Source organism: Perca fluviatilis, chromosome 18, assembly GCF_010015445.1.
Source record: "Perca fluviatilis chromosome 18, GENO_Pfluv_1.0, whole genome shotgun sequence".
Taxonomy (NCBI): domain Eukaryota; kingdom Metazoa; phylum Chordata; class Actinopteri; order Perciformes; family Percidae; genus Perca; species Perca fluviatilis.
In genome coordinates, this window is record NC_053129.1 from 23,276,688 (window position 1) to 23,293,114 (window position 16,427).

The window sequence follows — 16,427 nt, forward strand, 5'->3', positions numbered from 1 at the left end:
TATTTGTGTAAATTCAAAGTTTTATAGTTGCTTGGCTAACTATAGCATGGTTGTGCATAACGCTAGAAAGACGTCTAGGATACTTTTCCTCGCGTCAATGATGAAAAAGGATTGTCTACCTTGTAACATAAATGTAATCATATGTGTCGTGATTTCCCTGGCAGACAACTCACGTCATGTGCAGTTGTAACACAGACTAGCTACATCTAGAACAGCTGTGTGTAAACGATGGAGATACTAAGAGCTAATTTCAGTTTCATTGACATGATTGTTCATACTGCTTAGAGAAATATATTAAAAACACAAACCTCCGTTGCTTCTCTCCTATGCTGTAAACATTGCCTTAGACTATTAATCTCGTACAATATACAGAATAACGATAGCACGGATACTTTACTAACATTAGCTTGCATATGTTTGGGAACCTGATAGCTGATGTTAGCAATGAAATGATACCAAAATAATGTAAAACTATTATTACACTGGAAGGAACACTCACGTATGAAGTCGGAATGGGAAGGGCTAGAAAGTAATATTCAGTTGGTTGTCATATACAATTTCACCGCTAGATGAGAGAAATTCTTACACAATGTAGCTTTAACAACTTTTTATGCTTTTACAAAGCTAAAGGAATCTCAGGTTTCTCAGGTCTCTCAGGCCATCATGGTTTCTAACTTTGTCCTTAAAATTTCAAGATTGCCATTTAATTAAATGAACCAGTAGTTTTACATCAATTCTGCACTACAAATTCTCCAACTACTTCAATCAATGGAACACAAAATAACCATTTTGAAATGCGTTGATTCACAAGGATTTTGATTGACGTGTGTTAAATAACTGGATTTAATTAAGACACAATGTTGGGTTGAACTATGCCTTTTGTTAGGTTTATTCCCCAACACTATACCTCTTTAAATAAGTTTGTCTTCTTTCTTCCATTCTTGACACAGTTTGATGACCTGACACAGAACTTAGTGGACTGCTCAGTGACTTACAGTGCAGCCTGCCATCCCTGCTCCATATAGAGGTGTCCTCTCTCTATGCGTTTGTTGTTGGCGAAGTGCAACCTTTTGGGGAGGTTTTCTTTGAGGTAGGGCCTCATTGGCTGGTCACGGGTCCTGCACTTCAGAACAGACACAGCAGAGAAGAATCAACACGCTGCAGCGGGAGAATGGGATTGTTTGACGTGAAGCCACGCAAGCAGATAATTTTTCATTCTTCTTATCAATACAAAAGTCACATTTTGGAATACTTCACATACCGACAGTTTCTTTATCAGGCCCTCATAGTCGACTGAGGAGAGAAACACAGGACAAGGTCAGCCACACTGGTTACAAAACTGACACTAAGTGATGATGCAAAGCTGGGAAGAAGGGGAAGTTGGGTGTTATCGACAGGAACTCACAGGAAAAGAAATCCTCTGGGAGGCGTCTGGGTCTGATGCGAGCAGCCGGGCCTTGGATGACAGAAAAGCCATCAGTTTCGTTCAGGTAGGTTGACACATATGCTGCCTTTTCACATGAAGCCTCCTCCATGCCTGTAAAAAAAAAGAAGATAAAATATAAATTTGTCTTCAGTTTCTTTTATGAATGGTGAATGTGTATGTTTGAATTTGTTAAATATTTTACAAATGTAGCTATGATAGCATGAAATTTGTGAAGTTTGTGCAATGTTGCTAAACTTTATTCAAAAAATAAATAAAAAAATCCATGACTATGCGTAGGATTTCTCTTGTTTTTTTTAACTTAAATGTTCTTCCCCTGTAGGGGCACTAAGGTTTATCTTGTCAGAAAGGCACTACTTTGTAATTTCCACGGTTTTACAACAATTAAATTTACAGCACGTTAATAGATTTATATTTACAGTGTACATTTGTTGGCATATGTTGAGTGTGACATGACCTTGTCCTTGATGATGAGCTGCAGACTAATAACTAGCACCACATGTCAAAATGAATATTTTCCCTTGAAAATTATGTCTTTGATGAGGATAGCTGGGCATCGCCCTGAGCCACGCTGACTTCCTCGCATTGATCGTTAAACACCTAATTACAAGACTAAACATATGTTCTCCAGATGTCTAGAGAAATTTCTCGTCACAAAACATCCTCTTAACATACCACTGAGAACACTTTTCCCAAGTTTACTCTCAGATAACAGACTCATTTTTCATTAGATTTCTCTCTGGCACCGACCTGTAGTTTTCTCCTGTAACGGGTGCAATGACTCAACCAAGTCAAACATTTGAAGATGACACTGAGACGCTAAAGTCCCCCATCAGTGGCACACAGGCTCTAAGACGACTACTACTGTGAAACCACAGAGATTTAGGAGGGATGCACCAAGTTTGTTTTGGAACAAATGCACAGCTTTAAATAAAAGACAAAGAAAAAGACAGGTAAAACCAATTCCTCTGAATTGCTTAAAAGTGTCAATTTCCTTCTCATTGTACTGTTAAAGATTTCTTTTACCTGAATTATTGATGGTTTTGTCACCTTACTCTCTATATAATGACACTGTCAACTGTACCACAGCTGTGTGCAGGCTGTGCAGTCATCTCACCGTGGTCTGATATGATTATAATGTTGACACAGCGGTGCAGGTTTTTCTGTGTCAGGCCATCCATCAGCATGCCCAAAATCCTGTCTACATTTTCCAAGGCCTGAACGACCTGAAAGCACAACAGCATTTAAAGCTTTAACAGAGTTAACATGTTACTGCGGCAGGAGAGTCTATCATGTCAAGAACAATACGCTTTTGCAAATAAATGATTAGCAAATATAAAGGATTAAAACGGTGGTGGAAGCATGGTTCATAACCTTTTTTTTTTTATAAATGTGGATTCATTTTACATTTGGAATGAAGGTAAGATGCTGTATGAAAAATAAAAATACTTAAAACAACAAATCTGGTTCCAGTTTTCCACGTCCAAGTATTAGATAATAAATATTCTTTTTTAACACAATCTTTAACCATCATTCAAAATGATCAGTCGTCATTACATTACAATTAGTTCCCTATAGATTTTTCTTTGAATGGTTATATATGATATATGGAGCTGGAACTATTAGACAGTGGATCAACAGAACTAACTAATTGGCACATTTAACAAATTTTTCAAGCAGAAATGCCAAACATGAGCAAGTTTTGGACTGGTGGTCGAATGAAATAAGCAATTCGAAGACATCACCTTGGCCATGTGGTAATGTAACAAGCAATTCTCAAAATGTTCTGACATTTTATAGATTAACCTGTTGAAAATAATCAGCAGTAATCAATAAGGAAAATAGTTGTTTGTTGTAGCCCCAGTCAAATATCACACAGCTCCACAACCAGAATTTCACATTTTTCCAGATCTTTCAACTGCATCTCACAGTCTTCTTCTGTGGGTCGAGTATATGACAATCCTTCCCTCACATATACAATAAGACCATCACATGACTGAAGATCCGCATTCATTGTAGGTCACGTGATGACGACTGAGCCATCTCTACAGTATGACAACAAAGCAAACTCCACGAAGGTCGCAAGATGCAACTGAAAGCTCTGGAAAAAGTGGACCTTAAAGATTTTGTCCCGCTACAGTTTCGAAGGGTCAAGGTTGGACTTTCATCGTGATTTGTAATTGCTCTGTCTAGTCAGATGTTCTTTTAGGTAATTAACAACCAGCTTACAATTACGGGTTTAATGTTTAGTGACTGACCTGGCTGCTCGCTGGCCCATAACGATGTCCAGATGAGTCAGGTTCGTCCAGGTACAAAGTGTAAAAGTCAGGTCTAAAATCACAAAGGCAACAGTTAAGTGTGATTTTAGATGGTGACTCACAACATTTTGAATGATAATGAAGAACATGTGGTACCTTTCTCCCTGAGGTAAACTGAGCCATTCAAACAGCGTCGACACTCTCTGCTCAAATTTAATACTCCTGTGCACACAAAAGGCTCCATGTGATTTATGAACTCATAACTGTAATACACCACTATAGTATGCTAGTATGTTCTTGTCATGAATTTAAATGTATGTAATGTAATTGCATCACTCTTACTTGTCATACAACTTGTAGAAGTCTGGGAAGGTGCCATTGATTTTTACATCTGAGCCAGGCCAGAAAAAGGTTCCTGCTTTCAGTTTCTGACGCATGGCAGTGATCCAGACCTGAGAGGAGGAGAGGAGAAGAGAGGAGAGAAAAAGAGAGGAGAGCGGAGGAGAGGAGAGGAAAGGAGAGGAGGAGAAGAGATGAAAGAATAGGACAGGAAAGGTGGAGAGAAAAGGAGAGGAGATGAAAGGGGAGAAAATGAAAGGGGAGGGGAGAGGAGATGAGAGGAGACAAAGGAAAGGAGAGGAAACGAGATGAGAGGAGAGGAAAGGAGATGAAAGCAGAGGAAAGCAGAGGAGAGGAGATGAGATGAGAAGGGACAAAAGAAAAGAAAGGAAAGAGAAGGAGAGGAAACAAGATGAGAGCAGAGGAAAGGAGATGAAAGTAGAGGAGAGGAGATGAGAGGGGAGAAAAGAAAAGAAAGGATCATAAGGAGAGAGATGAGTGTGTCATCTAGGTTCATGAATAATTCAGACAGACTAAGCTGTAATAGACGAATACCTCATTCATTCATCTCAGTGCATCACAGCAGCAGTGTTTAGTCCATTAGGATGAAAGTGTAATCACTCACAGCCCAGAAGAGTGAAGAAGATTTTTATGTCAAATCGATACCTATCAGACTGATCTGCAGTGTTTTGTTTATGCAGCAGGCTTGTAAATATGTTTTGCCAAATGGTTCATTATGAAAGAATTCATTCCAGGAGTCATCGTTCATCTATTTCTCCTTCACTCCTGGAAAGTCCTTTGACTACTGCATGGTGTATTTTCAGGAGGAGCCTGTCAAACAGTTGAGGAATGAGATAAGAGACCTCCCGTTTGAAGGGGAACCACAAAGCGTCAAAACAAGCACAACTCGCAGCCCTAACAAGCTGTCATTTAGCACGAGCAGAATCTATAATTATATCAAGGTATGAAAAAATGCTGTTTGCAGACAGCAAATTACAGCACGATCTGAGCACAATGCTTCATAATTCTTACAGACAAGACAAGTGCCTCCTCTTGATTCATGTCAGGTTTCCCCACAAAATCAGGGTGTGTTAACTTTTACATGTTACAGAACAATACTGTCTGGCTCTTTGGATGTGTAAAGAAAATATTTTTGATTGGTCAGCCTTGCTCAGCGAAAACTAAATTTTCCTAATATGGTAATTTTTAGGTCACAGATTTGGCTTTTTCTAGACTAATATTTACTCTACAGTGAATTTACATCTTTGTGCACAATATTGTGGTCTCACAGTTTCACTTACCGGCTCTCCTTGATACCATTTTGGGTTAAATTTCTCATTAGTTTTCAAGCTGAAGAAAGTGTTTTCGCTCACATCGTACATCTTGTTGTCCACAATCCCATGAGACTCTGGATAAAGACCCTGCAGATAAAAGCATATAGTCAAGGTGAACTGTTTTGATTCTGTGGCTACAGGGATTTAAAGTGATTACATTCTCTCTCCTGTCTTTCCAACCTAAATATTACTGGTGGCCATAGCAGTTTATTGTGATTGCAGGGTCTGTTTTCAACCAAGAGAGGTGAAAGACACTGTAAGCTCCTCGGTTCTGCTGCTGCTCCTCTCCACAAGCACATGTAAGCCATTAAGCCTCCACAGTAACCTCTATACTACTGTGAAGAGAGAGACACTGGGCCCTATTTTAACGATCTGAAACGCAAGTATGAAACGCAAAACGCAAGTAGCTTTGTGGGCGGATCTCGGGCGCTGTTGCTATTATACCGGCGGGATAAATGACTCTTGCGCCCGACGCAAATCTAAAATGGGTTGGTCTGAAGTAGCTAGGTGTGGTTTGGGCGTAACGTGCAATAAACCAATCAGAGCGTCATCTCACATTCCCTTTAAGAGCAGGGCGCGCTTGTTCCATGGCGGATTGCTATTATGACGGTGGATTTGCCTGCGACGCCAGCGGGAGCTGCCGGCGAGATGCGGCAAAGTAATAAATACCCGTCTTGGCTGGGTGGCGATGTTGCTGCGGCCACTCGGGCGCATCTCCTCAAGTCTGGAGAGGATTGCTGCAGCCATGGAGCGTGGGCCTCCAAACGCACCACCTGCACCTGTTGTGCCCCTTCCTCCTCCCCCCCACTCCATCTCCGTCCACCCGCTCCATCAGGAGCGCATCGCGCATTACTCCCAGGCCAGATTCCGCCGGAGTGTCCAATCCCACCGTAGTTCAACATCACGTCTCCTTAAGTCCTCTAATATTTCCTCATTTATGTCATCAACACATCCATGATTCATGGAAATGTGTAAAACACAACAAGCCACAAAGAATGCTGCGACTTTTTGAGGACTGTAAGTGCCTCCTGATCTATCCAAACACATGAAGCGCATTTTCAGTAATATTTTCCTTTGTAATTATGTATGGTTTTCAAAAATGGGAACTGCTGTAGATGAGACGCGTGTGGCGCGCTGGCGTACACGCTTACATTATGGCCAAGCACGCCCCTAAAATAGCATCTGAATAACGCTACTGACTTTAGACTAGCGCCACTGACTTTAGACCAGGTTTTTCCTGGTCAGTGGCGGAATTGTTTTCTGAAACTGCAGAATAGCACAAAGTAACGTTTGCGCCGGAACACGCCTCCTCTTTTCGCTGAACCGCCCCCGGGAGCGCAAATACATTCCCTAATTTACCGATGTGTGTCTGTTGAGGGAAAAGTCCGCTGTGCGTATATACATGATACATGCGTCGGTGTACAAAGGCAATTGCGCTGAGTGCAAGATAGGGCCCCCTGACTCTAAAATCGCAGGGAAAAGCGCCAAATTTCACTGTTGAAGTGTGGTACACTGACAGCAGTGGTGGAAAATAAGGATGTACATTTACTCAAGTAGAATTTTAAAGATATTTTCCAGCGGGAAATATTGTACTTTTTACCCCACTATATTGATTTGACAGCTTTCAGGTTACATTTTTCACATACAAAAAAACAAATAAGCTGATGCAATTCAAAACATTGTTAAAGTCTAAATAGTAGTTTCCAAACTTTTTTAGCTTGTAAACTCCTACAAAAAAAGCAGTGTCTACTCGGGGGCTCTTGTTACGTTTCAGATATCGACTGTAGGCTAGAACCACCAAAGAGACATTTCTCCTCTAAACCTCTTAGATGGTTTTGTTTAAATAACGGTTCAAGACCCAAGGATAGAAAACTCCAAAGCAAAGATGGTAGAATATTACAAACAATGATTACAAATTTGTTTCACAGAATTTCTTTCTTCTTCTTTCATGCCCAATTAATTATCTCAAGAGAAAAGTACTGGTACCCAAGAGTCAAACTGAGCTGTACCATACAGTGGAAACACGGCATAAATGACTTGGCTAAGTAGTTTAAACTAGCTCCATTTAAAACAGCTACAACAGTAAAATGCTAGATTGTTACATCAATCTAAACTACAAAATATCAACCGAATATTATAATATACAGTATATCAGTCACAGGGGCCATTTTTCTGTAGAGCAAGTACTTCTTGATACTTTACAATAAGAACATCTTGCTGAAAACACCCCTGTTTTAAATGCAGGACTTCTTCTTCCACCACTGACAAAACAAGTCAGACAAAACAATCTGTCCAATGAATCAACCTTCTGACTCTGTGACCTGACCACAAAAGACTTACAGTCACAATGCTGTAGTGGTTGGGAAAGGTCTTTGTTGGATAAACAGGCCTTATGTACGGCGTTGTTGTCCCATGGTTACCTGCAACACAGTAATGTTAGTCACTGAGGATGCTTAGTAAACCACGAAGAGCTGTTGAGTCAACAATGTTGGTGACTTACGTAACTTGTTGATGACACGAAGGTGGCTGCTGTGATCTTTCAGGTACTTAGCCCTGAAACCGTCCAAGGACACCAGGATGAGAGGAGGCCTGGAGAAACTGGGTGGGAAGACAGAGAGGAAGAGTGATACTTTAGGTGGACACTGAGGTGGGTTTGTGAATGGGAAATGGAATAATTACTCAGCAGGAGACAGGGATATCTTTGGCACCAGTAGTGTAGCAGTAGTGTTGTACAGTGGGTCTGTGTAGAGAGAGTACAAAGCAGCTCTTTGACTGAGCAGGCAAGAAGAAAAAAAGAGAAATCACAGACCACACGAACACACAGAGGAGGTGAACAGGAAGAGAAATGTCACTGTACGGTTGATAAATCAAGGACTAAGAGACTTCTCTTGGTCTCTGCAGATTATTTTGTTCTCACTTCACTGGGAGCACTGCATTCATTTCATTGTCTGCAAGAGTTTCATGTTATTGCTTCTTAATCTGTGATTAGTTATACAGCTATCAAAATATTAATTTTATAAATTAATATATAAACTAAATAAAGTAGCCTAAATAATTTGGTCAAAATAAAAAAGGGGTTACATTTAAATAAGAAATGGAATTCAAAATCAATTTGAAAATGCAGTTTTTAAAGGATCAATAAATAAATGGATTTCACTGAATAAACAATCCAAGTTCTAATCAGGAAATTGGACGAGCCGTGCGATTTTCCATTTGCGTTTCCTTTATCATTTAGCATAATTTGGAAAATATTTAAACACGTAAAAAGAATTTTGCAATCAGCACGTTTCAGAGGAGCTTCCTCTATGTGTGTAAAGGCCAAACCACATATTAAAATAAAAGTGTGGTTTGTCAACAACATTAATTAGTTTAAAGATATTTTAAAACCAAAATTAGCTTAATTGGAGCCACAGGTTTTCTTTTCCATAGACTAATGAGTCTGTCTGGGGTTACTCCCTTACCGAAGCAGAAACACACACCCTTGTGACCATACACTCATGCACTCACTCACTCACACTCACACACACACACACACACACACACACACACACACACACACACACACACACACACACACACACACACACACAACACACGCCTGATTACTCAGAGTCATTAGCTTGGTTTCCATAGAGTTACTTTTTCCCGTCATAAAAAAAGAATCAAGAAGCATGTGTTTTGGTCATTTACACACTTCAGAAACAAAAAACTAAGATGAACTGACAGTGACAGAAATGCTTTTCTATTTTTCTCTGTGGGCTCAGTAAAAGTCTCACTAGAAATGCCTACTGGGAACAATGGGCTCGACTCAGGAAGAGTGTGGGAGTTACAGCTGAAAAGCATTCTCAGCACTTAAACATGCTGAAAGATATTGTGCAGAAGAAGAGAGGAGCTATTGCAATCCAAACTAGGCCAGCGGAGATTTGAGGAATTGCTTTCTATCACTGTAAAACCACATCAGTTCTCACATTTCAACAACAGAACAAGAGTATTGTATTACCCAGGTGGACATTGTGACAGTTGAATTTCCTCGTATGCCATCTGCAGCCAGAGCTCACCGTTTGCTGGAAAAGAGGAGTGTTGTCTGTTAAAAAAAACTGTTTTTCCAGTTGCATTCAGTATATTTTTCTGTAAATGTAACTGTACAGCAACATTCAGTACTTAATGCCATGAAACACCAGATAACTTAAAAAAGACTAATGAACCAGACTGTTTGGAAGATAATGTTTTAGAACATTAAACATTCATGACTAAATATGCAACAATCAATTGCAAAGGAATACATCGTGTTAATCTACAATGTTGTTTACCTGTGGACGTTTATCAGGCTTGCTAATGCTAACACAATGTGGCAGCAAACTGGGACTACAGTTCTACTTTTGGCGCGGCAGCTGCCACAGTCAGGGGGTCAACATGTGTACTGAACCTCAGAATCTTGCCTATTTCGTCACAGTTAGAAAGGGGCGATTAGGCTGAACAGATTTAGTCTCATTTTATCCTATTATTTTCTTTCCTGTTCACTGATGAAGTTCCTGCTATTCTGTATGCCATTTTGACTGTCCTGAAACTATTTTACTTCATCATGAGACTTTAAGTGTATCCTGTACTGATTAAGGTTGTCTGCCTTTTTCTAGCTTACACTGTAAACCCAGATTTTGTTAAACGTAATTGGTGGTCACTACTTATTCTTTCATGTTTTGTTAAAAACCATATTCATTACTAAACCACATTAGTTTGTAATAATCAGCTTAAAGGTGCTCTAAGTGATGTGACACATTTTTTAGGCTACAACATTTTTCGTCACATACAGCAAACATCTCCTCACTATCTGCTAGCTGCCGGTCCCCTGAACACACTGTAAAAAAACACGGTCTCTGAAGACAGCCCAGGGTCTACAGAGACCGCGTTTGTTTTACAGTGTGTTCAGGGGACCGGCAGCTAGTGGATAGTGAGGAGACGTTTGCTGTATGTGACAAAAAATGTTGTAGCCTAAAAAACGCGTCACATCACTTAGAGCACCTTTAAGAAGTGCACATATCATATTAAGCAGAAATAACTGAGGATCATTTACAGTCTATGCCAAGGATGTTAAGTGTCTGTATGGGAAGGGCGGGGCTGTTTGAGCTGAAGCGGTGAAAAGGCTCAAAAAACACATGTTCTGAACGGTTTCTGTCCTAGTTAAAGTGTGTTTTTATAATGTTCTGTTAATGGTAGTTGTGCATTTGTTATCTGGGTTTTAGTTTAGTATGGTTGATTTAGTGTTCATGTTTATCTACATTTAATGTTGCACCATGACTGAGATCCAGGCGGGGACTGATGGGATCTGGGCAGTGAAAATTTGTTCCATGTACAGTACACAGGTTGGAAATTAGTCATGCTCTCTCCTGAGTGAAACTTATCATGTAGCACAGCACAATGAAATAGTTCAATGTTTAATGCTGATTGATTTCCATTCAGTTTTATTTTGAATTAATGTATTGAATGCATTATTCTTAAAATCATACTGTCATAAAGGAAAATAAACTGTAATTATATAAACAAGTTATTTCTTTAGTAGTGATAAGTAAACTTGATTTGTCTACTGCACTAACTGCTCTGTGTTACTGTAATACAACTTAACCTGTTAAGTTTCACTTTGTGTAAAAACTTAAACGCTTTAAGGCAACGGGTTTCCACGCAAATTTCTAGTAAAGTCAACTAATTCGGGATAACAGTGTAGTGATGAGAGGAATTTGATTGAGCTTATGCAAATCCCAGACAGATTTGTGAGCTGATTGTCTTCTCAGCTTTTGTTTATTCTGTTGTTTACTGTAAACTTGTATAAAACCCTGGCCAGAGACTCATTCTGGTCAGACAGAATCCTACACGGTGAATACAACTCATCTGAACCAGCCACAGAATTGAACACCATATGCCTAGATGAATATAAGTGATTATGTGTGCAGCGCAAAAATAAATTGTGTGTAGTTCCTCTTTGAAAAAAAAAAAACACCCTTATTTATTATTTATTAAGAGTTCAATACTCAAAACTCATTTAATCTACTTCATCAGGACTGTGTGGGTGTGGTTTGACCCAATTTGTCAAACTGTGACAAATACACATCCTCAACTTTTTTTTTCAACTGAGCCCACTTCAAAAAAGCAAAAACAGAGAAACAAAAATCTCTCATGTCAAATACCCAGCACTGTTTAAACTTTGATCTTGTCTACATGTAGGATCCCATCATTCCTAGTAAGAAGCTGATTGAGAAATGTGTTTTCAGGGCCTTTAATGTCAAATGAAATGGGATTATTGAGTCATTTCAGTGCCAGTTATTACAAGAGGAAACGAAAGTGTAGAAATGCAGATGTCATCTACACATTTATGAGATGACTAAAGATAGAAAAGATTGAATGTTCCCTGTGTTTGGCTAGTGAAGTCTTTCTTTGGAGCTAGTAGAGGGCACAATTCTGTGAACCACATGAACATGTTGCGTAAAGGCACTAATAAATAACAGCACAGATTCCGTACTCAACAAAGAATAATTACTAAACCATCACATTTTTAAATGAGATTTGTGTGCTGGACAGCATGTGTTTTCATATAATAGAAACCATCAGGGAGGGAAAAAAACAGCTGTCTAAAAGAGCTGTGATCATTTAACTCGTGACCACATAATCTTTATATTTTAAGGCCACACATGCACGTGAAACAAGAGACATCACAACCTTTAATTTACTTAATCTGAGGGAACTACAGCATCCACAAAATGTACAGATTATTTAAACCTGCACTAATTAATTTTTTTGACACTTTAGGGCAGTAAACACAAAATTGATGTGTTATGTAGAATACATTAGCACAGAGATCTTCAACAGGGGGTCCGGGACCCCTAGGGGGTCCTCAGAGTGACTGGAGGGGGGCCTCCAAATTATTGTCAATTTTGGAAAAATTTAAATGTCTAAACATAATTCCCACATGTTATTAGCAAATATAAATCTCCACTGATGATAGGCTTACTGGCCTATGGGTAGTCACTAAGATAGCCATACAGTTCATCCTAAAGAGTCACTGTGCCACATACAAGATGATTTATTAAATCATGGCAAAAATTTATATTTTAATAGCTTAGTATTCTATGCACTAAAAAGGTATTTTATAAAGGCTTTAGGCCGCCCTACATGTTATTGTAGCCCCAGTTTAATATGCAACTTCATTTTATACAATATATTTTTTAGGGGTCCTTGCTCCGTCTCTCTCACAGTTAAGGGGTCCTTGGCTTAAAAAACGTTCTAGACCCCTGCTTTAGCAAACAATTGCCTATTTACACATCTAGCAGACATAGTGCAACATTAGCACTTATTTGGAGTCATGTTTCTGACCATCTGACACATTTAAATAAAATATTTACTCTTCTTTTAGCTCTTTACCAACTCCTGAAGGAATGATTTGCTTTCTTAGCTGCTAAATGATCCACTATGTTCACCAGATAGTTGCTAACTGTGTCAGCCTGCAGAGTAGAGTGATGAATCTCTCAATCACTCTCTCAAACATTATTTGGGCTGACTAGTTAACCCCTCCCATCATATAAAACCATACTGGACCATTAGCTAGTGTGAGTAGGAATATCACAGTAAGAGTTTTGTGTTTAGATTTCACCGGTCAAAAACTTAGTTTCATTTACAAAGAATGTAAATTACTTCTTCCTCCTTCTGATCCAACAGTGTGGGTAAGGGAGGTGTGGGTAAAGGTCAATAATTGTCTACATCTCCATATACCGATGTATTGAGGAACCTCCCCTCAAAATAAACAGAGGACTATGCTGAGTAGTCTTCTTTGTCTTCTCTTTAGTGAGGAGAAGAGGGCGTCTCATGTTGGTGTGGCAATAAAGTGTGATTTGAAAGTGAATCAAGTATGTGTCAAGCACTTGTAACCCAAACATGATAGAAATACATCCTCTATTGTTTTTGGAAACAAACTATGTCTTGCTCAAGGACATTCCCACAGACAAGGTGGCTCTAAGCAGGAAGCTTTGAGGAACTGTACTCCCAATACAATCTGTGAAGTCTGCTGTTGACTGTACACATGACGGAGGGAGTCTTAGCATGTCAGTGAGAAAGCCCCTCCTCACTGCCTCTCAGGGCCAGGACTGTGGTTTGGACTGAAAATGGGGATGCTCTGTCTAAGGTCTATAATCTACGGGAAAACCCAGCTCTAAGCATTTCATATTACACACTGTGTACTGTCAGCCTCTAGGAACAAGTAGAGTCCCGGGTTATTTTTATTACTTTTAATCTGCTTCCAAAGGCCTTACCAAGAAAGCAGCGTTACGGAAGATGTAGAGGTTCCAACAAAGCTGCATATATGTGAAAAACGCCCCAAAAAGAGTCGGAATGAGTGCAAAGTCAAGATTTATTCATCCCACATGGCTTTCATGTTAGCTGGGTGGGAAATATAAGTTAAAGGGAAATGCCACAGCAGAGAGAGCACCCCGCCCAGGGCTGGGGACAGTTGCCCACAGTCACCACGGTGCCTCCGAAATGGAAGAAGGGTGTTTTGGCACAGCGGTTTGCAACAAAGAACATACTGACACCACTGCCCACGTCTAAATAGAGGGAATCTATAGCTGCAGAAAAAATGCCAACCTCGGGTGAACATTCCTGTCTCACTTAAATGTGTTTTTATGACGTGTTTTGCAAAGTGGGCAAAAATCTTTGAATCGCAACACCATGACAGAAACATATCCTGTAAACAAATCATATGCAGTCTTAGGAGGTTTCTTTCACTTCACCAACTGGTTGGTAACTTGACCCTCCGTCATGCTGCTGTAAATACTTCCAGTTTAGAGTTCCTGAGGGATCTACAGTTTGCAGGCTCTACATTAGGTACACTCACAGACAGCACATTTGTAGCCTCACAGTGGCAGGATGCAGTAGCCACTTGTAGTATGTATTTTCACCAGCCTTTACTGAGTAAGTGCTCCACAAATGTAAACTGAGATGGTTATTTCTGTCTGTCTGCCTCTCTTGTTGCAGCCAAAGTATTTTCATTTACTCTCTGTGTTGTGGAGTGAAGACCAAAGAAGGGTAAAGATCCTATGGATTGCTCAAATTACAGGCCCATCAGCCTCATCGGGACTGATATTAAGCTTTATTCCAAAGTCCTGGCTCTCCGCTTAGAGGGCTTTATCGAGAAGCAAGTCCACCCCGACCAATCAGGTTTTATACCCAAGCGTCATGCTGCAGACAATATACGCGGACTATTTCATGTAATAGAAGAAGCCAAAAACCTTCCAACAACGGCAGCAGTTTTATCAGTGGATGGGGAAAAGGCTTTTGACTGCCTAGAGTGGAACTACTTGTGGCAAGTAATGGGGAGGCTTGGTTTGGGGGCCAAATTCACTGACATTGTGCATCCTTAATATACGAATCCCACGGCCATAGTCTCAATCAATGGATTGCACTCTCAGCCATTTCCCATTAAGTGGGGCTCGCGACAGGGATGCCCGCTTTCCCCCATGCTATTTGCAATCTCTTTTGTTAGCCCAAGCCATAAGGTAAAATCAAATCTGTAATATCCAGATTAAATCCAGTAGCAGCTCAATATCATTATTTGCAGACAATATTTTGTTGTACATTGCTGATCTTGAGGACTCTATCCCAAAAATTCTTAAAATCTTCAACAAATTTGGCTCAATCTTTGGCTATAAAATTAACTGGAATAAATCTAACCTTCTTTTATTGAACAACAGACATGTGGCATCAATCATTAGTGTTACAATACCAACCCAAAGCAAAATTACATATTTGGGCATCACCATACACGCATCCCTACAGCGAGTTGTCCAGGACAACTATGAAACTATATTAAGTAGTGTTCAAAGGGATCTGGCCAATTGGTCTGCGCTACCAGCATTGCTACGGTCCAGGATTGCTGTTGTTAAAATGAACATAGTTCCTTATGTGAATTTCTTAAGTACAATAATCCCCTTACCCCCACCAATACATTTCTGGAAGAAACTTGATACCTTAATTCGGCAATATATTTGGAATAATAAACAAGCTAGGTTAAAATACTCTACCTTGCAATGTACCGCAAACATGGGAGGCCTGGCCCTCCCCAACCTTAAAGTGTATCACAGAGCCTTTTAGCTACGGGCCCTTAGAGTGTGGATAGACCCCTCATCTACAGTCCCATGGAGAGAAATAGAGCAAAACCTCACTGGAAGTCTAAGACTGCAAGACCTGGCCTTGGCAGGTGTGTGTCCAAAAAAGTGTATGCTAGCCTATGGCCCTATTATCACCAACACATTGACTAACTTTAAACAGGTGGAGGAGCAACTATGCTACACCAACAAGTGGCATCTGGACACCCCAATTTGGCACAATACACACTTAATGTCTAGTAACAAACCCTTTGCTTGTAAGCAGCGGAGTGACAGAGGCATTTATACTGTAAACCAGCTATTCAATGGGAAAGGTATGTTGAGTTTTGAAGACCTAAGACCTAGTTTTGAGGTCCCCAGGACATCCTTCTTCTTGTATCTGCGCTTAAGAGCAGCCTTAAAATGTTACTGAGTGCCATGGGGAAACAGTCTTGAGCCGCACCCAGTTATTAAATGGTTAGTTGATTTTCCTGTGAGAGGATTATCATCCTAGATCTATGCTAAACTGATGCAAGTATCCGTAGGAGAACTCCCAATAGCAGGAAATGGGAGCGAGAGCTGAGCACTGAGGGGAACGCAATTAATTGGGAGACAGTTTGGGACAACATTTTCCATTGTTCCAAGAACCCAAATCACCAGCAGATCCATTTCATCATATGTCATAGGATATACTGGACTCCTCAGAAGAGATACGTCTCCAAAGTCATTCCTACTCCCTATTGCACGTTCTGTCAACCTGAACAAACTGAAACTTTCCTACACATGGTCTGGGAGTGTGAACAGGTGCAGGAGTTCTGGAATAAAACAACATCAGTAATATCTGATGTGATAGGATGTTGAATTCCTACTGACCCGATTGTCTTGTTACTTCATGACGACTCTAAATTACACGTGCTTGGGAGACAGA

The 16,427-nt window shown here is 40.1% G+C and overlaps 1 protein-coding gene across 1 annotated transcript in view; it reads right to left on the reverse strand.

Moving 5' to 3' along the window:
- Positions 1-16,427, reverse strand: part of enpp1 (ectonucleotide pyrophosphatase/phosphodiesterase 1) — a 43,922-nt gene that overhangs the window by 22,401 nt on the left and 5,094 nt on the right. The window contains exons 3-13 of the mRNA XM_039781402.1: positions 9,376-9,439; positions 7,876-7,973; positions 7,716-7,795; positions 5,343-5,462; positions 4,045-4,154; positions 3,859-3,924; positions 3,703-3,775; positions 2,562-2,670; positions 1,406-1,537; positions 1,262-1,293; positions 996-1,123 (exon numbers count right to left, since the gene is read on the reverse strand). Coding sequence (XP_039637336.1) covers positions 996-1,123; positions 1,262-1,293; positions 1,406-1,537; positions 2,562-2,670; positions 3,703-3,775; positions 3,859-3,924; positions 4,045-4,154; positions 5,343-5,462; positions 7,716-7,795; positions 7,876-7,973; positions 9,376-9,439 — 1,012 coding nt within the window. The remainder of the gene's footprint in view (positions 1-995; positions 1,124-1,261; positions 1,294-1,405; positions 1,538-2,561; positions 2,671-3,702; positions 3,776-3,858; positions 3,925-4,044; positions 4,155-5,342; positions 5,463-7,715; positions 7,796-7,875; positions 7,974-9,375; positions 9,440-16,427) is intronic.